This window comes from Balaenoptera physalus, assembly GCF_965194825.1.
Source record: "Balaenoptera physalus genome assembly, chromosome: 4".
In the NCBI taxonomy this organism is placed as follows: domain Eukaryota; kingdom Metazoa; phylum Chordata; class Mammalia; order Artiodactyla; family Balaenopteridae; genus Balaenoptera; species Balaenoptera physalus.
The window spans coordinates 111,650,957-111,676,089 of NC_138891.1; the positions used below are offsets into that span (position 1 = coordinate 111,650,957).

At 35.8% G+C, this 25,133-nt stretch overlaps 1 protein-coding gene across 3 annotated transcripts in view; it reads left to right on the forward strand.

Annotated features, from left to right (window-relative positions):
* The window catches only part of GBE1 (1,4-alpha-glucan branching enzyme 1), a 283,451-nt gene that overhangs the window by 220,225 nt on the left and 38,093 nt on the right, over positions 1-25,133 (forward strand). For all 3 annotated transcript variants that reach the window (XM_082460430.1, XM_082460431.1, XM_082460432.1), the window contains 2 exons: positions 22,733-22,917; positions 24,559-24,689. In XM_082460430.1, the coding sequence (XP_082316556.1) occupies positions 22,733-22,917; positions 24,559-24,689 (316 nt within the window). The remainder of the gene's footprint in view (positions 1-22,732; positions 22,918-24,558; positions 24,690-25,133) is intronic.

The window sequence follows — 25,133 nt, forward strand, 5'->3', positions numbered from 1 at the left end:
TGGGTGATAAGCTCATCTTATTGGTGGAATCTGCCTAAAGGATATGCCAATAAATGAATAAGCATCCCACTCTCCCCCACTGGTCCCATGGTATGGATTTTCTTTATGTCACAGTATTTCTGCTGTGACGTTAGGCTCTTGAATCATTTCTCTCCTTTACTAATTCTCTTCTCTCCACTTATACTATATAGTAAGTCTTGTTATTTGGCTCACAGCCTTTTAGAACTTTTCATAGGCTTCTAGAGGTTACCAAGAAACCCCCAGATCTTCCTTCCAAACAGGATTGATCAGAGAGTTTATTTTAGCTAAATGACTGAATGGCTGACTCTTCCGGTATTATTCAAGCAGGCTGTAAAAATCCTTATAACCATAGGATGCAAAAGGTGATTGATTATATATTACTAGAGCTGGTGAGCTATGTATGGCTGTCATCTCTTGGGATGTGATGGTGACTGCTCTAAACACAAATAATCTGCTCTGACAGCATTTCTCCTGAGCAACTTGCCAACAGGAGATAGGATTTAGAAAGTGAATTTCTTTGCCTATAAAACTTTAGATCATTATCTGAGTTTTAACTCTCCACCCCACATCACTCCCCCAAACAAAGCAGGATGGTGAAATATACACACTAATCTCAGTTAGTAGTAGAGAGATTAAATTCCTTGGGAAATATAGTAATTTTTCTTTTTCCTTTCTCACTGGAGAGACATAGGTTTCTCTTTGGGAATATATTTTCCTTGAGGGATTGGGGGCATGCATATTATTTGGGTGACTTGTCTTCATTTGACAGTCTTTGAACATGCTAGTCTTAAACTAGCTCCAATATCTTGAATATTTACCCTGAGCAAGGCAGTACAGTAAGTGCTTTACATATAATATCTCATTTAAACCTGTGTTGCCATCCTGAGAGGTAGGAATGATTGCCTTCATTTCACACATAAAGGACATGAAATGTTAAGTGGCTTGTTCAGATCAATACAAGAGCCAGAATTTGAGCACAGCTCTGTCTGCCTCACACTACTTCATATTAGCCAATATAATCAGCCCTCAGTTCCCGTGAGGGGGCAGGGATTGCTTCCAGGACCCTCAAGGATAGCAAAATCCAAGGATGTTCAGGTCCCTTACGTAAAATCACAATCACGCAGTACAGTCTTCTGTATCCGTGGTTTCTGCATCCTGGGATACGGAGGGCCAACTCTATTATTATTTTACCTGAAATGTATGCTAAGATTGTCAGTGATGTTGGTAAATCTCTAGCTATAGACATCCCTCCAGAGGAGGTAAGTCAAAGAGGAAAATAACAAACCAAATTTTATATTGTGCAGCAATCTGAAACAAATCAAGGGAGAAAGTAACTTATTCTCAAATTTCAAGCCAGTCTTACAAATGACTTGTTAGTCTCCTATGCTTCCTTCATTCTACAGTGATTCAGCACCTACTGCCAGGTCAGGTACCAGCCTAGGACCTATCTTACAAAGAGAAGACGTAGGCATTAGGTCACGGAGCCTAGTGTCCAGGAAGGAGACTGACAAAGCCAGATAGCCGTAAGTGTGTTGGGTGATAAATGTCACCTTCAAGATCTGCATTGAGCAGTGTGAGTGCCCCAGGGAAGAACACTAAACTGATACTCGGGGGGAGGAAGTGGTGGGCTATAAGGGAGGGTGTCCTGCAGAAAGGGGGTTCAGTTTAAAGTGCCCCATTCCTCTCTATCCTGATCCTCTATGAGTGTCCCTCACTGGAATGGTGACTACGAAAAGCTAAGAAGGTGAAACAGAATGAGGGACATATTAATTTAGGACATGAATGATGAGAGAGAGGCCAGGTCATAGAGAGCTATTGAAGGGTTTTACAGGAGACTGACATTGTCAGATCCACAGTTTAGATATGTTACTGGACTAAAACTGTGAGAGATAGATTTGAGGGGGCAGTGACCTCACACTAAATATAGCACTGCAAGATCTTCTGTCACTGGAGTTCTTTAAAATTGGTTTAAAATTGTAGGTCTCAGTTCTTTCCACACTATTCACATCAATCAATAAATTGGATGTATCTCTTGTGGCTGGGTTCAAAATCATTTACTTCATTAAAAAAAAAAAGATTTCTCTGAAGATTATGAGGAAAATAAAACTGCCATTTTCCAGAGCCATATGAATACTAGGATCCCTCTGATTATTGCCTCAAAATGAAAGAGAAATTTAATTGTTAATTCCACCTAAGTTATGTAATATAAGGATAAAACTATCATTATATTATTTAGGTAAATTATTCTTACTGCATATTTATATCCAAAGTAATCAAGTAATAGTGCTTGAAATTTTTGGTCTATGTAGGTCATATAAAAGATATGTTTCTTTGTGCAAGTTTGAATCAACCTCTGCATTTTATTTCATAATTCAAAAATGATCCAGGTGCTTGATTTAAGCAGTTTTAAAAATATAGGTAGTATAGGTATAACTCACATTATGAAGTAACTATCATTTGGAAAAGTTTTCTTTAATTTAGAGTTTGAAAAATGAATAATTTGAGATGCAATTGAAAATGTGTTATTTTAAAGAATTCTGTAATATAGCAAAGAATTACCACCTGATTTGTCTTTCATGAAAACATTTTCATATCATTAAGTTGCTTAAAGTAAGTTGTACCTGTAGAAACATAAATTATAAATTAAAAAGAATGATAGCATAACTTTTAAAGCCTAAACAGTTCATAACTATATTATAGAAAGCCTACAATACAATAGTTATCTGCCCTTTAAAAACATATTTAGGAAATGTATTGAAAATTAACTAAAAAGCTTATACTATTAAACTTTAAAAATGTCAACTTTCAGTTTTTATAAAGGAATTTTATAGCTTGAGAGAAACAATCCAGAAACTGCTCTGCATCTTTGTACGCCATTGTCTAATAGACCCTTATGAATTACTTTTTTTTTTTAATTTATTTTATTTTTTATATTTTTTATTTTTGGCTGTGTTGGGTCTTCGTTTCTGTGCGAGGGCTTTCACCAGTTGCAGCGAGCGGGGGCCACTCCTCATCGCGGTGCGCAGGCCTCTCACTGTCGCGGCCCCTCCCGCTGCGGAGCACAGGCTTCAGACGCAGTCTCAGCAGTTGTGGCTCACGGGCCCAGCCGCTCCACGGCATGTGGGATCTTCCCGGACCGGGGCACGAACCCGTGTGCCCTGCATTGGCAGACAGATTCCCAACCACTGCGCCACCAGGGAAGCCCCCATGAATTACTTTTAATAAGAACTAGTGGGGCTTCCCTGGTGGCGCAGTGGTTAAGAATCAGCCTGCCAATGGAGGGCACACGGGTTCGAGCCCTGGTCCGGGAAAATCCCACATGCCGCGGCGCAACTAAGCCCATGAGCCACAACTACTGAGCCTGTGCCCTAGAGCTGGAGTGCCACAACTACTGAAGCCTACGCACCTAGACCCTGTGCCCCTCAACAAGAGAAGCCACCGCAATGAGAAGCCCATGCACCACAATGAAGAGTAGCCCCTGTTCACCGCAACTAGAGAAAGCCTGCACACAGCAATGAAGACCCAATGCAGCCAAAAATAAATAAAATAAATAAATTTATTTTTAAAAATAATAACAAAATGAAAAATGATTTTTTAAAAGTTAAAAAAAAATAAAGGACAGTGATCAAGCAAAAAAAACTAATGACTGGGTAGGGGCAGCGAAATGGGGAGATATTTTTTTTTTTTTTTTTTAATATTTATTTTATTTTTGGCTGTGTTGGGTCTTCGTCTCTGTGCGAGGGCTCTCTCCAGCTGCGGCAAGCGGGGGCCACTCTTCATCGCGGTGCGCGGGCCTCTCACTATCGCGGCCTCTCTTGTTGCGGAGCACAGGCTCCAGACGCGCAGGCTCAGCAGTTGTGGCTCACGGGCCTAGTTGCCCCGCGGCACGTGGGATCCTCCCAGACCATGGCTCGAACCCGTGTCCCCTGCATCGGCAGGCAGACTCTCAACCGCTGCGCCACCAGGGAAGCCCGAAATGGGGAGATATTAGTCAGAGGGTACAAAATTTCAGTTATAAGACAAGTCTGGAAATCTAATGTACAGCATGGTGATTACAGTTAATAATAGTGTACTATATACTTGAAAGTTGCTAAGAGAGTAGATCTTAAATGTTCTCACTACAAAAATAAAATAGTAATTATGTGACCCAATGGAGGTATTAACAAAAGCTCTGGTGGTTATCATTTTGCAATATATAAGTACATCAAATCAACACATTGTACACCTTAAACTAATACAATGTTATATGTCAATTATATCTTAATAAAGCTGGAGGGGGTGCCTGTGATTAAAATAAAGACACTTGGAATGTGAAGGAATTTAAAAAAAACCCAAAAAACTAATGATAGGTGTTTGAGCTTCACCAACATACACAAAACCACCATCATTCAGAGGTTCCATTTTGAGATGTGCTGAGATGACCATTTGGGGATGGTCCTATATAATCCACACCTTTTCAATACTTTAATCTTACATACATTATGATTTGTAAAGGTCATAAGTGAAAGTTTCATGTTATACTTGATAACACCTTTCCACAAACGAGAAGACATTCAGATATCTTGGATTATTCCAATATATTGTCTATAGTTTAATAAAAAATATCAATTACATTATGTAGTTAATTATTCCACATTTTATATTTTCTTTTCTTTTTCTTTATTATAATGTAAAAATGCTGTGCATTTAACATATTGTTTTAAAGATCAGCTTATTTTATGCCTAGCTATAGACTTTAAAATAGTAGTATGACAGAACTTAATTATTACATGTTGAGCAAATAAACATTTATAACCCCGGTACATTTTGAAAAATCCATTTATTGACTTTTTGAAAGGCATTTTATTTATTAAAGCAAGGTCTTCTGAAAGCTCTGTGAACTGATAGGACTCTCTCATTTAATTAGGAGACTTTTAAATTCTGTGTGTATATGAACTCTCCTATAAATGAGGCCAAAGAAATATTAGCAGAATAAATAAGTAAAAATAGTCAAACATGTTCTTTTGCTTGCAAGGTTGGAAAGCTACTGTTACAATATTTGTTAGTCACTCCCAATATTTTTAGAGCCAGACTTTTCTTTTTTTTCTTTCTTCTTCTTTTTTTAATCTTTATTGGAGTATAGTTGCTTTACAATGTTGTGTTAGTTTCTGCTGTATAACAAAGTGAGAGCCAGACTTTTCTGACAGCTCCTAAAATGAGCTTCATGGGAATAAAATCCAGGGGGGCAGTGATCACATGTACCAGGTATGCTCTTTTTATATACTCTTGGAAGATGTATAATCAAACAATTCCTTGACTACCTGATTCATACAGCATGTGCCTTCTCTACATGGAGAAGTATGCATGCACTTATTTTCAGCAACATGCCTATCTTCCTGGTTTCACAAACATGCCTTATTCATGCATTCTTAAGAGGGTGATATCACCCCAGTGGGGGTGAAAATTGATCCTTAAGGGAGGGCAAACAAAACTTAGATATTATAATCGTTATTGCCCTCCAGAGCATCATAGCATATTTAAACAGATATGCAGTAGGTCTGCAGTATTTAAGTTTCACGGGGTGGAAGCAATTAGGAAAAAAATGTCTTAAAAGGCTTGTGTGTGTGTGTCTATGTGTGTGTGTGTGTCATAGGTCAGGGGGCAATAATGACACAAAGGTCAAAAAACACTGTATTATTCATCGTAACTCTAGGCCTTCTGTTCAAGTGTCACCCACTAGATTCTGTTTATCTCAAAGTATCAATAGTATCTCAAGGATAATTGTTTCAGTTTTCTAGTTTGATGTGTAGATTCTACTTTTAGAGTAGACACGTGAAAAGTCCTGGCTCGGCCATTCCCATGTAACTAAACGTTCTTTTTGTAAAATGAGACAAAGACATTGGCCTCATATTCTTCCTAACAGTGGTATTGATGAGAGTTCTTATTCCCCTGGAAGATATTTCTCAAGTAGCTAAAAAAGACGGGATTTAAGTTTTAAATATTTTTGAAAGAGAAAGAAAAGTTTTCAATTACCGCCAGCCTACTTCCAACTTAATTCTTTTATTCTTCTCCACTTTTTTTCTTTTTCCCTTGCCAATATATGCTGCCCCCGACTAAATGAGGGCAATAGTTGCCTGAGCAAATATAACATCAAAGGCTAGACAACTTAAGATAAAGAGCTGAAACTTTTACATTCTAATTTTTCTTCCTATAGACACCCATCATATTTTTAGTAAAAGACAAGGATATCTGTTCATATTTAATCAGTTGACTTTAAGGTCATAAGTTTAAATTGGAAAAAAGTTCTAATATCTCTATATTGTTATATGCATATTATGAAAATTATTTATTTTCTTGGATAAGAAAATAATATAATCATTATACACATTAGTATTTAGTATACTGAAATCCATTTGTATTCATAGTTTTGTTTCCTAAAATCAGTTTCTATCTATGTAACTAACCATGGGTACATAAAACACTTGTTTCCTTATGAGTCAGGAATATTTTAATATTTGTTTTGTCTTGAGGAGGTTAATTGGAAAAGGCAGATATAATTATTATGACTTACTGATAGAAAAACAGAATTTTTGAATTTTAATGATTAGAAAAAAAGTTTGCTGTTTTCTGACCCTTATCACAAGATGTTTTATACCAAGCAGTATTTCCCCTGCAACTTGATGATATATACTTTAGTGACACCTAAATTGTTTTTGTTTTTCAACTGTACTTAAATAAAACAATAAATGTCTCCTTTTATAGTGTGGCTAAACATACAATAACGACAGTAAGCATTGGACTGGAAACAGTTCTTTTCACCATGATTTTTATACACATTTGTTTTAATTATTTTGATAATTATAAAATAACTAGGAAATGAATCTGAGAAACTATCAAAAACTCTTGAAACATTGCTTTAAAATGTACATTTTTCAAATTGAGAAATAGGTTACTAACCTGTGAAACTAACTAGTATTTTTATCCGTTTCTCTCTACTTTGGCAAACTTCATTATATAGTCATGTGTGTTAACCCTTCCTTCTCATACTCTTTTGCCCACTCAAACCCTTGTAGGTCTCCCACTGCCCTCTCTACAGTCTGGAAACTCTGGTTTCTAAGGCCATCATTGACCTGCGGGTCTCTGCACCTACTCCCTGAACTCTTTTGATCACCTGGTTCCCTTTGACATCCCTCGTGTCTTCCTTCCCTGCCTTCCTTGTTCTGTCAACCATGACCCTGTCTCCTTCACAGTCTCCTTTTCACCTTGTTTCTCTTTACAATGTACGTACTTCCTCAGGGGTTGTCCTGGGCCTCTTTTACTTTTTCCCTACTCTTTCTTTCTCAGAGAGCTCATCTACTTTTAGGCTTTGTCCATCTCTTTAATTCAGATAATCCCCCCGATCTACATCTCAGAATCGAACCTTTTGTTCTAAACTACAAATATAAATTTGGAAACTGCCTTCCTGAGATCTCTACGTGGTATCTTGTTGGCTCCTCAAAGTCACTGAATCCAAAACTGTAATCATCCTCCCTACAAATTGTGATGCCTTTCAAAAATTATTATTATTATAAGTATCATCATCTCTCTTCTAGTAACCATGGGTGAACTCTTGAGTCATTTCAGTTGCTCCTTCCTTTTCCTTGTCTGTAACATTCAGCCAGTAACCAAGTCACAGCATCCTTATTCTTCATTTTCTTTTTCCTGTATATACTCCTATGCCATTTTTCTATTAATATTGCATTTCTTTAAACTTCTAAAGTTTATAAAGCATTTTTGCATGCATAACTTCACTTAGTACAACCAACCTGCAAAGTCAGTATTCTTTTTATAATTTTCATTCTGAGGCAGTATAACACAATGGTTATGAAGTCCAGTTTGGAGACAGTCTGCCCACATTCTGATCCTGGCTGCTTTACTTCCTAGCTGTATCATCTGTGGCACATTACTTAATTTTTTGGAACTTCACCATCATCATGTCATAAATGGGGATTATAATGATACCCATCTTACTGGGCACTTGTAAGAATTAAAATATTTAGTGATGTTGTCTTTGGAATTATGCCTTGCATGTAATAAGTGTTTAGTAAGTGTAAGTTCTAACTATATTACAAATAATGAAAAGTTATACAACTTGAGGTTATATATTGTGACAGAGTACTAAAATTCATGTCATTTGTTTCTATATCCCATGTTTTACTCACTGTACACACATAATTTTGCCTATTTTCTAATTTCTATAAGAGAAATTCTTTATTTACTGAAGACTCGACTAGGTTATAGTCAGAAAATTATCTGAAAGCGTAAAACTACAATGGAATTTGTGGTTATATAAGTCAGTTAGTAGAGTTTACCTCTTAGTATGTTTTCACTCTGTGCTCCCACTGTTCCTATACAGTCTTTTTTTTTAAAATGGGTCCCAGGAATAAAATTAAAACAAATATGTATATATTCCTGGATGGTTGTTTAGAATGTCTGCTAAGTTATGAATATTTAGGTATTTCATGAGTCTTGACATCTGTCATTTGGAATATTAAAAGTTTCTTTTTCTCCTCTGAAAAAGACACAATGATTTTCCGTAAAGTTTCAAGAAGTTTTGGGACAACTTTGACACAGTATTTATATACATTCATGTACCAATTTGTGAGGGACTGTTGAGCCATGATTCTGGATGCTTATTTTAATATATTTTTAGTGTAATTAGAGTCTCTTGGATATTTCTTTACTCTTTAGGCAAGCTATAGCATTTATTTCTGAATAGCTTTCTTCATATTATTTAAAAATTAATACAGTATGTTCACTTCAGATTAAGATATGTGTTCTATAGTAGCATATTTCATATTGTTTCCCTCTGTACTATACATATAATTTCTAACCTGAAGAATGGAAGTTTACTTAGATATTCTTCATACCCTTAGGTTTTTTGGTACAATTACATTAAATTCACTTAATTGTGTATCTACATGTACAAAACATTTCGTTGTATAAAGTAAAAGTCACAAACCTGAAATGCTGCCCTTCCCACGTAGTCCAGATAAGTACCCAAACACTCTCTCTACATAAGGAAGAAGGAAGAGGAACCAGAAGTGAATATCCACCTTTGAGTCAGCTCTTTAGAAAGAATCTTCACATAAACAATTCTGCTTGTATATCTTTGGACAAAACTTAGACACAGCGCCATAAAGGAGAGCCATAAAGGGAAGTTAGGAAATGTGTCTTTTCTTGAAATCAGTTTATCTAGCTAAAAAAAAAAAAATAGGTAAGTTTCTTAGACTGAAGGAGATTTGTCTCTGACATAGAAGATGATGTTTAAGCTGGTAGTTGAAGAATGGACGGGATTTCTGGAGGCGTTTGCCTTTTTGACTTGTAACAGGCATTACAAGCCAAGGACTAACTGGAGAGAAGATGTGGAAGCAGGAAACATGGTCCGTATCATATTACTGTGGGTCATCTGGTTTGCCTGAAGCAAGTTCTGTATATTGGGAGATAAAGCTTAAAGGCGAGCAAAGAAACTCTACTCATTCAGGGACAAATAATAGTGATGAGCATTTCCGCATGGAATAGTTTAATGAAATGGTTGGATACCATGAAAGTTAAGCACACAACTGATTAAATCACTAGTTGTGTTGCTTCATTTCTGTGTTCTTTTCTTTACCAAACCCTTTCTCTTATTAGAACTTAAACTTTTATGGAAGTGTAGAGACTGACTTAGCCTTATGGAAGATTTTAAGGTTTACCTGTGTAGAGGGTGGTGATGGTGGTTTTTACGTCGCATCAAACCTCTCTAGGAGACTTGTGCATAATATTTTAAATATTATTATTTTAAAGACATAGATTGTTTGTGTTTTTGAACCCTCCCTTTTAACTGCCCTCAAAGCCAGTTGATAGGCTAGTTCATAAACTAGCCATGACATTTTTAAAATTCGAAATCCATTTTATTCAGAGCAAAGGGAGACACCTGAAGCAAGCAAGTACAATTACTGAGAACCTTTCTTCTTGCTGGGGGAAGAAGTTCACAGTGTTTCCCACAAGCCACCGTGCTGCTAGGGAACTTTTTTCTCATTTCTTGAGCACCAGCGGCCTGAGAGGAAGCAAGAGCTGACAGCAGGGAAGTAGAGAAGGATAACTAGCTGTTGGCAGGAACTTGGAGGGATGGAAGCATCATCCAAAGGCAAACTGATACTGGTTCTTTGATTAAGTTATAAGCAGGTAGTTAAATCTCTCTACTAGGGAGTCAGAGTTGCTGCCTACAGAAGAAAGGCTGTGGGAGATTGAACCTCAGAAAAGCTATATCCAGGCTGTGCCTTGAAAGAGCGTTAGATTCTTACAGAAATATTCATCTAGCCTGGGAATGATACCAGGATTGAGTTAAATGGATGTTGGTTATGAAGTATAGAGGATTTGAATGAACATTTTCTTTCCAATCTTACTTCCTGCGGTTATATGCTTGCCTTCTAAATGCGTCTGCTTAGCTCTTAATAATTCATTAGGGAAGTTTGTGAATCTCTATTACTATGTATGTTTGATGTGACCACAGGGAACTGACCCTGACTTAGTGGTAACATATCCTAAATTATAGGCAAATTGTAGGGAAAAATAGTACAGTGTGACTCCATTACTAAACTTTTGAGTCTAAACCTAAAGTTAGAAGAGCCACAAAGCCACATGTATAATCAATTTTATAATCAGCCAATATATTCTTTGTTTTTGCATTACTGTCTTCCTCTCTTGTTTTCTACCACCTAGAAAGGTGCGGAGTCTTTCAGTGGGTGCCCTGTTCGCATGCAAAACTTTTACACTTTTTACAAGGCTGTCCATTAGCAAATCATTTTCTAAGGCATTTGTTAACTACTTGCAGAAAAATCTGAATTCAGTTGGGATTTTATTAAAGAACCCCTTTTTTTCCCCCACAATTTCTCCCTTAATTCCCACTCCACTCCCCGTCAAAGAGTATCGTGAGTCCTCTGCTTCATGTAGCATCAAAATGGTTTTGGAATGAATGGCAAAAGTCCATTACTGTTGCTATCAATTTTCTTAAGAAAATATTATCTAGCTCTTAAAAATGGTGTTTGCATAAAAATAACACATTCTCAATTCAGTCTCATTTGTTTTGCTCATTGTCTTATCCTTGTTTGATGATACTTCTATTTACTTTAAAACAAAATTGTGCCACGAAGATGGAATGTAGGTCAAAGTATACAGAGCAACGTGAACAATTTGAAATTCTACCTCCTATTGGCACGGCACTCAGAGGAGAATGCCAGAGGAGGGCCTCTGAGGAATAGAGAGCTGAAGTTATCTTCTGATACACATCTTCCCCTCCCTGGTGACGTGGATATGCTCCTCTTTATCCATCCCCTTTCCACCCCAAAGCACTTTTGTCTGTTTTTCTTATGGCCTTAGAAAGACCAATTTTGCAATCAGTTAAAAAAAAATTGTTAGATACTTTCTTTATCTGAGTCCCTGTGCTGTGAACTGTATAATCAAAAAGTAAGACAGGACTTTCCATAAGCAATCTATAGCCTACTAAGGGAAGCAGATTTCCTTCATTTTTTTTCTTTCAACACAGGTTTAATAAATCCTTGAATTGGTACTCTGTGCCTGTTATTTGATTAGGCAGTAGGGATAATAAATAAAAATATAGGATAACTAGGATATAGGATGTCTATCCCCAATCTGAGACAAGCAAAAAAAAAAAACAAAAAAAAAAAACACCAAAATTTTTACACTATTTAAGTAATTGTTTTAACAAGGGAAAAATTTACATCTAAATACTAGTGGAAGCACAAGCACCAAAACCTTCCTGCAGAAGTTAAAAAAGGCCTCATGGAGACCAAACAGCTATCACTCGAGTAGTAACAGCAGGAGTAGCAGAACACACTAGGCACAAACGGAGCACAGGTCAGTAATAGGTGTAATTTATTTGTACACTTGAGAGTGGAGTTGGAAATATATACCTTTACACCTTTTTATAGCTCTTTCATTACCTTCCCTAATGCCTGTACATTCAGAATAGGTTTCCAGCTAATGTTGTTCAAATTAAGTACCTAATGCCAGATAAAATGGAAAGAATACAGATGATATAGGTTTGAATACTAACTTTGATATTTTATACCTTATAACCTTAGATAGTTATATTAGCTTCCTGATCTATTATCTGAAAATAGGAATAATGTTCCCTCCCATACTGAGGAGTTTTTGCGACTATTATCTAAACTAACTGCTAAAAATTCTAGCACAGTCTGTGTATATAGAGGGCTCTCAAGTAATTACTATTGCTTTTATTATTTTAATATAATTTTATGATTACATTTCATTTATTTAAAACGTTTTTCCATTTTCGTGATTTAAATGAAAGCATCAAGAAATATATAATTACCCATCAATATAATAATGGTAATTCTTCAGCATTTAAAACGACTGGTTTATAAACGTGTCTACGTTTATTTTACCACACTTGCAGGTAATATAAAGTTAATCTGATTTTGTACTTACGGACATTGATAGTTAAGAGTATTTTTGTTTGTTTGCTTGTTTTATTTTGATAATCTTCTTATCAAAACACTTGAGGTAAGCAAGTGTTCACCCCCTATTCTGTGCTTTATTGATGGGAACTTATCACCCAAAGCAATTCTAATCATGTAGATAAGTAAAGGTATTGATTGTTTTGGCCATGGCCCAAGCATAGTTCAAGTTGAAAATTGTTTTCCCAAGTGCCCAGAGCTCATTTGGCTATTGCCTCAAGACTTTTTATGCATAATTAATCAGGGGGAAAGTTGGGGAGAGCAGGGCAGAATGAGAGTATTGACCAGCCTCACTACCGCAGCTCCAACAGAAGCATTATTTCTGGCCCCTTTAAGCTGTCACAGTGTCAGAGGCATGAACGATAGTCACGACAGTATTATTAGATGGAGCAAGACAGCAGCTATAGTGCTTGATTCAGGCCACCATGCCCTTTATCTAGGGGACGAAGGACTGGAAGTTATCATGTCTTTTGTTCAAAATATTAGTTTGTAAATTTGTTACAGGACTTTTAAGGAAACCTAATAGTATACTAATCCTTTTTTTAAATGCCTTAAAATAGGAAATATATATACATACACGTATATACCATAAACTGCCTCAGAATTTAAAATTTACGAGTGCAAAGCTTACATACTAAGATGAGCCATTCTCTCCCAGGTGTTTGGTTAAATATACTACCTGCCAGAAAATCATAGAATAAACAAATAGAAGAAAATAAAGCATTCATTTCTCACAGTATAGTTTTCAGTTCTTTGGTTATACCCTCAGATATCACTGCTGTCACTCTCCTTCATCAGTGTCCTCTCTTGTTACTCAGTCTATTATAGGCCTTCAGGTTTTAGTTGAACTCACCAGCACTTAATACTGTTGACCACTGTTTCCTCTAGGAAGCACTGCTTCTCAGGGCTCAGTCTCCCGTCTCCCACCCGCCATGGTTTTCCTCTTCTCTCTCTGGCCCTTCCTCTGCCAGCTTTTCCAGGCCCCTCTTCCTCTACCCCAACTAGCCGTATGAGTGTGCCTCAGGCTTTGTCCCATTATACTCTCTTTTCTGCCTCTATTCCCTGAGTATTCTCCCCAGGCAATTTCATCCACTCCCGTGGCATCAATTACCCTGTATGTTTCTAAAAGCTATATACATGCCTAGTATGCAAAGATTTTTGTTTTGTTTTGTTTTTTAATACCAAGGGAAATTCTAGAATTCCAAGTTTGAGTTCCTAAGACTGACTCTTCCCCCTTCCCTGCATATTGACATAATTATCAGTCCGTCCTCCCTAACTTGCTGTGCTGTCATCTCTGGGCATTTATATTTGCTCTTGGAGGAAGTTTGCCGCCATTCTCTCCTTCCTCCCCTACAATTTTTTGTTATTTCAACTCATACTGATCCCATAAGCCTTTTTTGAGCCTTCTTCCCCACTTCCTCTCTTTAAGGAAATATGTATTTTTATATTTGTTTAATTCTGTCTTTCTTCCTCATTAGATTGTAAGCTCTATGAGGAAAGGGACCATGCTGATGTACACTGAGCACGTTATCTGATACACAGGATACACTTCAGTAGTTTTAAAATTAGAATTTTGTGTTAGAGTTGAGCATATGGTCAATATAGGGAGTCATGGGGCTCAGAATATAATCACTGACTTGCACCTTTTGAAGGAAGAGTGTACACGAGGGAGGCTCCAGGGAGAACCCAGAGACCGTAGCATTTGATTTTAAAATAGTCTTCAGTACAGGTAAGAGGAATGGGCATTAAAGTTTGTTTGTTTTTTTAAAATATTTTCATTAGGACTTACCATATATACATACACACATATATATATTTATACACATTATATGTGTATATATAGATACACTTGATATCAACAAAGAGTTACCTAAAATCCGCAGAATGGAGGCTGTGATAGACTTTAAGGGTAAATCCCAGTAGCACTGCTGAGTTTTTGTTCGGCTTGTCTTTATCTCCTCTTCTGGGTCTGACTGTCATATTTTGTTTCTGTACCTCAAAAGAGATGATGTTAGACCTTTATCAGTTGTAGAGGGAAACATCCAACCTTAACAAATATTTAAGGAGTCCCTTTTGTAGGTATAATACACGGGAACATGCTGTGGAGAATGAAGAAGAGACTAGTGTAGCCCCTGCCCGGAGCCGTAGTGATCAGTGTCAAAGGTGGGATGGAGCAGTAGATAGCAAGTTTATTTTTCTAAAAAGGGAAATCACACTCCCTAATATAGAAAAATATTTTATTCTGTGCCTCACCTTCTGGTGACCTGATGGCCCTGAGAAAGACCAAAGCATTTGATTTTAAAATAGATACTTCCTTTTAAGAGTTAGTCTTCAGTACAGTTAAGAGGAGTAGGAGCTAAAGTTTTTTATATTCTCATTAAAACTGTACCTTATTCTCATATATACATAAACTTGGTATCCACAAAGAGTTACATACCATCCACAGCATGGAGGCTGTGATAGACTTTAATTAATTCCTAGGTAAAATTAGTATGCATTACATTTTAGAGAAACAAAACACACAAACCGGCTAATCAAAATGTTCAGCTAACAGAGCTGGGGCTTTTTTCATTAGTTGTATTGTCTCGAATTTCATCACTGCAACAGCTGGCTTCTTGTCAATTTATAGTTTGGACCTTTACATCAAACAGCAAAAAATTAATTACAGGAAAAGAAATCCCAATAGGAATTTCGCGCTTAGAGATTTTTCACAATTAACCAGGCATGAATGGTGCTGTTTACAGAGGAAATGGAAAGGGAGAAAAGGAACTGCGTAGAATTTTCTAGAAGCATTAATTAACCATAGCAATGTTAGTCACTTGCTTCCCTGTGTTTGTTTTAAAGTTTGTTTAGCTAAAGCTTTCAGCCTTCTCATTTCTGGAAGCATCCACTTCTGTTACTATATTGAATGCAATGAATCGTGGCCTGAACTGTGAGTTTTCTTACAAAATGTCCCAAGTGACAGCTCAAAAAATTACCATCCTCCCTTCATTTTGAAACGAGTACCATCCTGTGTATTACATTAGTGCTCATAATTATAATTTAATGAGCAGGAAGAGCATGCTTTGATGGTTAGTGCCAGGTTACTTGTAATGCATATTTTGGACTTGGAAGTCTTGTTCTCAGGAGTCACACTCATTGCCTCTCTGCACTAGAGTCAGTTTAAATGTGACTTTTCTAAGCCTCTTATCTGTTGAGTAAACCAGCTGAAGATTTTTAAAATGCTTTCCTCAATTTAGGCTTGTACTTTTTTTTTCTTTTTTTATGAAACTTAGAAACCCTTACTTGTGTTTCATTCTTTTAGTTCCTAACATTCTAATACAGTGAGTAGTTCTTACCCTTTTTAAGACTCAGACGCCTGGAGCATCTGAAGAACACCTTTGTCTCCTCAGAAAAATGCACAGATGAACATACATACAACATTTTGCATAAAATATCAGGAGTCGGTAGGAAAGCATGAACCCCAGGTTATAAATGCCTGTTGCTTTCACTGAGGAATGTATACATATATTATGTATGCATGTAAACATAACATATTTATATATAATTGAGAAATATATATACACACATATTTTTTAATTTGGTTAAATTAAAATGCTGATTCAGATCATGTGTTCCCTATTCCATCAAGTTATCTGTACTAAAACAAATCAATTACCTTCTTTGCCATTACCTGAATAAATTTAGATTTCTTATCCATCTTTATATACAGCAGGCCTTACTTATAAGCTTATTTGGGTGGGCATGTTTCACTGTACTGTCTCAAGTACTGCCACATTTCCTAAGTAATCTGTAGACCATAGCTGAGAAGAACATTCTTAACTTGTTTTAATGATAATATTTTTCTTCATTAGATTTGTGAGCTGAGAACTAGTGTAAGATACTAACGGGCATTTTCCACTTTTCTCTTTTCAGTCTGAGAATGGTTCACTGTTATCCAAGGTCACTTTGAAAGTCTTTCTGCGATTTGCTTCCATTTATTTTATGCTTGTGTTTACAGTTTTGAACCAAATATGAAATTTAATGTTGCATTTGTCTATATTAAACTTAATTTGCCCCTTGTCAGATCATTTACAACAGAGATAACATTCAAAAGCCACTCTGTAAAATGTTTTGTCTGCAATCACTAATGGAATTTTTTTGTCTATTTCTTTGTTGTATGCAACTTTCTATATCTTTCAATTTAAAAAGAAGCCTCTCCAGGAGATTTTTCAGAGAATCTAAATTAGTCTCTAATAGAGATTAATAAATTATTCTCTAATAGAATAGGGTCTTCTTCATGTCATATTTTTTTAAACAGTTCTTTTTTCTAACTCAGAAGTTTAATTTCATATTCCATATTATGTAAGTATGCTTATTGGAATGTTCTTTAAAGTAGTGACATACAAAATCCTAAATTGGATTATGATACCAAACTTTTTTACCACTTTCATCTTTTTCTTATATTTTTTCCAAGTACTTAATTTGCCCTCATGTAATAAGTTTTCTTCTTAATAGTTAATAGTTACAGATGTTATTGAAAAGATAAATGAACGTTTAAGATCAATGTATGTTAGAAGGCACTAAAATGAAGTCTTAAATTTAAGTAATAAAAAGTACTTTTAAAGTAGAAACTTAAACATATACATTAAGGAATATAATTTGTGTGTGTGTTAAACATTATTTTGAGAAACAATTTACTACCTTGTGCCTGTGTCTTCAAATAATTAGCAATGTTCAAAACTTGGGAAATGTTTTCTCTTAGAATCCTATCTGCTATTTACCTTTTGAACCAGTATTTTACTTATTCAGTTAATGTTAGGGAAATATCAGACAAGTGTACAGAGATGCATTTATAAGACTGGCCTTTTTTAATAATACTAGAATATTAGAAAAAGCCAAAATGACTAACATGAGGAAAATAGTTAAATAAAATTGCATTTTATGCACAAAATGGAATATTGTCATGGTGATAATATACTTATTAACATGGAAAGTGTTTATATTAAAATTCAAAATAGTATATAATATATCTACCTTTTTTCAAAAACTAGTTGTAAGTAGGTAGGTAGGTAGGTAAGATAGATAGATAGATGGATATGTATATAAGTATAGGTATGGATATAGATAGAGATATATATAGCTATTCCTATAGATATAAATAAAATATTTATCAACAGGGAAACAGTGATGTCATTTCACTTGGGCTGCTATAATGAAATGCCAAAGACCAGGTAGCTTATAAACAATAAAAGTTTATTTCTCACAATTTCTGGAGACTAGGGGTCTGAGATCAGAGTGCCAGCATGGTTGAGAGAGAGACCTTTTCCAGGTCATAGACTTCTAGTCATATCCTTTTTTTTTTTTTTTTTTTAGTCATAACCTTTTGTGGTGGAAGGAGAAAGGGAGCTCAGTGGAGTCTCGTATTTATAAAAGCGCTAATCACTTTCATAAGGGCTCTACCCGCATGACCTAAACACCTTCCAAAGGTCCCACATCCTAAGACCATCATACTGAGGATTAAATTTCAACATATGAATTTGGGGGGGACACTAACACTCAGACCATAGCAAGTGGCTATCTGATAAGATTTCAGATATTGTGTATGTGCATTTAATTGTGATTTTTAAAAATAATATATCAGTACGTTACTTGTACAATAAAAATAATAAAAGAAAATATAACACTATAATAATAGTAGCTAAGATTTATTGAGCTACATATTTTGTCTTGTACTCTTCTAAATAATTTGCATCTGTTACTTCATTTAATTGTAATTGTGCTACTCTTCAATCGTTTACTCTGTAGATCATAAGGATGTGAATTTTCATGGTAGAATGTTCAAATAAATGATAATAATGTAATTTCACATTGTATCAGTTTTTGAATGGAGTCCATGAATCCTTGAGGCTCTGTGTGTGTGTGTGTATCTGTTTCTGGGGAGCAGGTAGTTAGCTTTTAATCAGATTATGAGATGTATGAGATTACACCAGATTATGAGAGTATGTAATGAGATTACACCGTTCAATTCTGTACTGATAAAAACTAGGCTTCCAAGGAGGGATACTAAGAGAGAAGCTAAACTATACACTGGAGAAAAATTTATGTTTTTACCTCATTAGTCTACCTTGAGGCAGATAGAAAAGATGGCAAGCAACAGAAATTGTGACCTGGGTCACATTTTCAAGAAGACTGGGAAGAAATTAGGAGATGAGGAGGTCCTCAAATGCCAGGAGTGTTTCAACCAGAACTGAGCTATAGTTTTAGAAGGTTGTCTAAAATGTTAATTTTAGGTGGAATATAATCATCTGTATACTAAATATATACTATAAAAATATATACTATATAGCATAATATATACAATATATAGCATATATATGTGTGTATAATATATAGTATAACTATAAATAACCCCTGAGAGCTTGTTCAGGGGTTGCAGGATGAACATGTAGTAGGAATAATGAAGGAAGAGTGTAGAGAGGGGATTCCTAACATAGCAACCTGATTTGCCCGATCAATCTGGGTGTCTTGTAGCAAAATTACTTTCACAGTCAATTCTGCCTTTTAAGATCTAAAATAGATAATTCAAAGAACATTAATACTTGGCTTAGGGAAATGTGTTTGTATTATTGAATATACGAATAAACGCATCAGTGTAAAATTTCTACACTCTAAAGAGAAGAATAATTTTGTTCCACGAAACCAAGTGAAGAAGAGCCAAATAGCTGCCATGAATTCATCCTGGTTGCTTGTATGTCTGCTGCAGAGTTGGGCTGGTCAGTTCCCTCCTCAGAATGATGGGAGCCAGAAATTTTAGGTTTATAGTAACTCTCACTTATTGGCTTTTATGTCATTCTTTCCTGAGCAACGTCAGTAATGAGTGTGTAATGTAAAAGCTGCCAGACATTGAAAACTTTAGCTGCCAGACCCTTTACCAAGTGCCTTACTTACCTTGTTTGAACCTTAAAAGAGCTTTTATGAAACTTGTTATCCCGTTTTACAGATGAGGAAACTGAGTCCCGGAGAGATTCAATTGCCTAAATTCATGTTTCTCAAAAATGTCCTCATTGGAATTAAAATCCATGCAGCAGGCAGTCATCAAATCCTGTTATTTCCACCTCAAAAATGCCATTCTTTTCCCCATTCCCACTGCATCTGGTCATCTCTCTGTTTTTTTTTTTTTTTGGCCGCGCCGTGCGGCTAGTGGGATCTTAGTTCCCCAACCAGAGATCGAAACTGGGCCCTTGGCAGGGAAGGTGCAGAGTCCACTGGACCACCAGGGAACTCCCCTGGTTATTTCTTATCTTATACTTTGAATTCCATGTTTATGGAATGGTAGCTTTCCTACCATTCAGCTATTTCCAATATCCAGTGTCTCCTCCACATTGTATTTACCAGAGATACTTTAATAAAAACACATTTGAGCTTTGCATCCTCCTACTTAAAAGTAGCTTAAGGTTTAAAGATTATAAGGCCCATCCTAATCTAGCTTCACCCTGCCTGTCTCACCTCGTCTCCTCACCACAAGCCCTATTTCATGGCTAAACCAAACTCCTTACTGCATCTCACCTTCTCACTCAACACATTTGCACATCATTCCATTATCTTGGAATCTCTGTCCACATATGAGAGTTTGGTCAATTTTTGCACTATATTTCCATGGTATCTGCTTCTAAGCAATACGGGAGAGAGGTAACCAAGAGTGAGGGTGCTAAAATCAAACTGTCTGGGCTCATAGGCCCCACTACTTAATAACTCTCTGTGCCTCAGTTTCCTTACCTATAAAACTGGGACAATAATAGTAACTACTTCAGGGTTGTTGAAAATGAAACGAATTAATTCATGTGCAATGCTTAGAATAGTGCCTGGCAAATAATAAGCCAACATTAAGCTTTTGTTGCTGCTTCTACTATGATAATCATGATGGCAGTGATATAACAATCTCCCCCCAAACATGCCAAAGAAATTGCTTATTAATACTGGAGTCAACTCAGAGATTCATGGTCATACCAAAATAAAAGTATTTTGCCTATAGAGAGCTTGGATCCGGTTTGTAGGCTACTATACTTTAGCTACCCTATGGCATTTCTGGTCTCTCCTAAATTCCCAACTAGTTGAAATCCCACTAGTACTAGGACATATAATTTTCTCCAGACTGGCAGTACCTTCATTATCAGCAATGAATATGCTGGACTACAATTCTGGAGGTGCATCTTTTTGCTCGTTGAATGGATGATGGAGCAAGCTATGCCCTGGGTTCACCATGGGCTGATGTGAATCAGGCTCCAGACCTAGGCAGGCCTCCTAAGTGTAGCAGAGGGAAGTTCCCGTATCACTTTAAGACACCATAAAGTAAATAAAGGCCCGCGGAGTTAGAAATCTGGTTCCCTCCTCTGTCACGTAGCAGACAACAATATAAGAAATATCGTTTAGACTGAAATACTCGAATTAAGGAAAACTTTTGCAGACACTTTAATTTTTATGAAGCTGCTACAGACATATTTGGATGTTATTTTTATTTTGATGACTGTAGTCCTGAAAAGTTAAATGTAAATTGCAGTGTTTCTTAGCAGAATTTACCATTTTAAGCAACTCTGCAGTAAATCATTTTGAATCACATCATAGCTTGTTAGTGTTTATTTATTAGAATATTAATATGCTAGCTTCTTTTCTGCCTTTCTTTTTTATTGAAGTATAACTGACCTAGCATTACATTCGTTTCAGATGTACAACACAATGACTCAGTATTTGTATATATTGCAAAATGATCATCCAGTCAGTCCAGTTAAAAGATCCATCACCCTACATAGTTACAAACACTTTTTTTTCTTGTGATGACAACTCTCAAGATACTCTCTCCTAGCTAACTTTCAAATATGCAATGCAGTAATATCAACTATAGTCACCATGCTGTACATTACATCCCCATACTTTTTAATTTTTATTTTATAACTGGAAATTTATATCTTTTGACCCTCTTCACCCATTTGCCCAACCCCCCACCCCTACCTCAGGCAACTACTGGTCTGTTCTCTGTATCCATGCGCTTGTTTTTTGTTTGCTGGTTGGTTGCTGTTATTGTTGTTTTCAGACTCCACATATCAGTTAGATCATACGGTATTTGTCTTTTTCTGTCTGACTTATTTCACTTAGCAACTATTTACCTTAAAGTAGGACACACTTGTGTCAGCTACGGTACTTTCCAACTCAAAGGAGAAATCTGTGGCTTAGAATATTGCAGCATTAAAGTGGCAAATGTCAGTAAATTTTGGAAAGTAGTGTTTAATTTTTAGGAGGAAAAAAAAAGAAGCCATAAAATAGAAATCTAACCTGGGGAAAACAATAGGAGCCAGTCTATTAGACCACTAATATCTAAATTTGATTTTCAGAAGGAAGAATGTATAATATGTAGGTGTTATTATTTTATTTCATTTTTAAAGTGTATCGGGTTTCTGGTTCTCATCATTATAATGAGAAATAATATCAAATGGGTTCCCAACGAAGTGTCCCAGCCGTACACACACACACATTTAAATTAAAGATATACATCTAATGGTGGCACATGGATCTGAGAAAGGGATGGGGAAAATGAATAATAAAAGTGATGACTTGGGTTTCTGAAGCACCTGAAGTTTAAAACGTACTTGCCTGATGTGATGAGTTAGAAAGAACTTTGGATTTTAATGAGAAGAACTAAATTTTAACGGTTGCTTTTCTAGTTATTATTCATGTGAGGTTGGGCAAATCCCTTAACCGTCTAGAGCTTTGGATTTCTCATCTGTGAAATGGATATAATAGAGAGTTCCTTCGAGGATCAAAAAATAATGTACATACAGCCTTTGGAAATTGCAAAGCGTTGTACAGATTTCAGAGATTATAGAAATAGAGATCTCAAAAATTACCCCGAGATTTCAGAGATTATTTCAGAGATGAAATAAGAAGTATGACAGAGATACTGTTCTCAGTTTGTGCATGAGGAAAATGAGATGTAGAACAAAGAATGTGTGACCAGGCTAAAACTGTGCCCTGGGCTTTTGAGTCCAAATGCTGTCGGTACTGCATGCTAGACTATGCTGTTTCTAAGCCAGGGTTGTGCATCATTTATAGGGCACAGCTATAGTAAATTATAACCTAAACTGATTTCAAAGACTTTAAAACATACAATTATTAAGTTATCTTAATAAGAAATGTTAATATTACCAGGTGATGTTTATGTTTGTTTTCAAATGCAGGTAATGAATTTGGGCATCCTGAATGGTTAGACTTCCCAAGAAAAGGAAATAATGAGAGCTACCATTATGCAAGAAGGCAGTTTCATTTAACTGATGATGACCTTCTCCGCTATAAGTTCCTAAATAACTTTGACAGGGATATGAATAAATTAGAAGAAAGATGTCATTGGCTTTCAGCTCCGCAGGTAAGCTCTTTACTCTAAATGTTATGTTTTAGTCACCAGTGTTGTACATGCTTAGAATGGCAATTGATTTAAATCTATATGCAGATCTTTTAAACAGCATTTTATTATTCAGTGTGTAGTGCCCTGTGACATACTTCAGGTTGTCAAAACATGTTACTGAAGTCTCCCCAATAGATAATGAAAATCTTAAACATAATTCCCTGCTTCCATTCCTGGTTAGCTTGTCGTTGTTGTTTAAATTTAGTAATTTTTATTTCAATTGGTTAAAATAAATGACAAAAGCTCCGCATGGAATCCACTTTGGAAATTGCTGTGGAAATATCTTAATTGTTTTGACTATTTTTCTTTATATAAATAATTATGCTGTCATAAAGAAACTGCTTTGACAACATGGAGATTTCTTTATTCCTTTTTTTCCTTCCTTTACTGCTCTCTTAACTTGTCATTTCAATAGATGCCATTATACCTGCGTGCTGTTTTGTATTTTTCATGAGCCTGACTCTCCTCTGGAATTAAAGTCTCAGTTTTCAATAAGTTTTAGAAAATGTAATTAACAGGTTCAGATTTTATACAGCGGTTTTTTTTCCCTTGCAAAAATTAGCATATAATATGTGTTACTTATAATCCATTTACTTTCTACTGGTGCTGTTTGAAATTACTGTTGATGTGTTTTTACTTTGGTGTCTCTGATTTTTTTTTAATGGTTGAACAAAGGTACTTATATTTTCAGTAAGATTGGCTACATGACACAAAAGCCCTAACCGCATTTATTAGTAGCGCTGATTCCAGAAGAGAGAGCAAAATGATGCTGCTTTTCAATAGGAACAATGTTGAATACCAAAAGGCATGCTGTTTGCTCTAGAGCCTTAGCTCACGTTTCTAAATTACCAAGAGTGGCGCTGCTGACATGCATGGAAATGAGTCCTCTCAGAGCTGGGGCTGGAAGAGGGTAGGGTTGAAAGAACAAAGCCTTCTCACTACCTACTGTAAAATGTGGTGTATAAAATAAGAGGGCTTGTAGATGTTGTAATTCCTTTTCAGACTTTCTCTATTATTAGACAAAAAAAAAAAGTATACTGTGAAGGACCCTTGGTTGTTTTTGAATCTGACAAAGTCGTGCAATAATGTAAAGTTTTTAAGAAAACTACAACTTCAGAAATCTGGATATAATAACAATGTTACATCATATTTTGAAAAGTAATTTTATATGCCTTACCTCATTAATCTAAGGACTAAAACAAAAGTCTTAAAGAAAATTCACTTATAAATAGATCTAGTACACACACACACACACACACACACACACACACACACAGATGCTTTATGTATGGCACAGGTGCTATATTTTTACCTAAAACCTAAGCCAAAACTCTAATCCTCTGTCTGTGCTTTGTTTGAAGTTGGCAAGTTGCTGGTGAGATTTTTATACTCCTTAAGCAATTTTTGAGACTGCTGTTGGCCTAGAGTTTGATAGGGCAAGATTGCAACATGTTCAAAAAATATAACATGCTAGAATTTTCATTTTTGGCTTAATAACTAACAAGGCTGTTAATAAAGACAAAAACAACTTTTTTGTAAAGAATTTACTTGTAACAGCATCTGGGTATTATTTAAATGTATTATGTATGTTAATTCTTGCAGGCCCATGTTAGTGAAGAGCATGAAACCAATAAGATCATTGCTTTTGAGAGAGCAGGTCTTCTTTTTGTTTTCAACTTTCATCCAAGCAACAGCTACACTGATTACCGACTTGGAACGACAGTGCCAGGAAAATATCCTTTTTGTTGTCAATGAATATGGCTGTCTGCATTCAATTTTTTTATTGCATCATAGAGCATCAGAAAAACTAATGCTGATCTTGGTGACAGTAGCTCTCAGTTTCTTCATCTGAAAAATGAGGGATGTAAAATAGTTGATAAATCTTTGCTTAATTCATTTACACTAAATTAACCCTAAACTCCATTCTGGCTCTAAAAAGTAAGATTTTTAACATTTTATTAAGTAATATTTTAATCCAATATGTAGTATAGGATTAATATACTATTAATATACTATTAGTAGTATAGGAGATAACTGTTGTTTCTCTTTATGAAAATATTTTGTAAGTCGCCCCTGAGAATTGTCTCCTTTCCCCCTCTCCACTGAGTGAGCAAGTAGACAGTAGCTGTAAAGATAGCTTCCTTCCCCTTTCTTTTTCCTGTCTCCTAAAATACAGG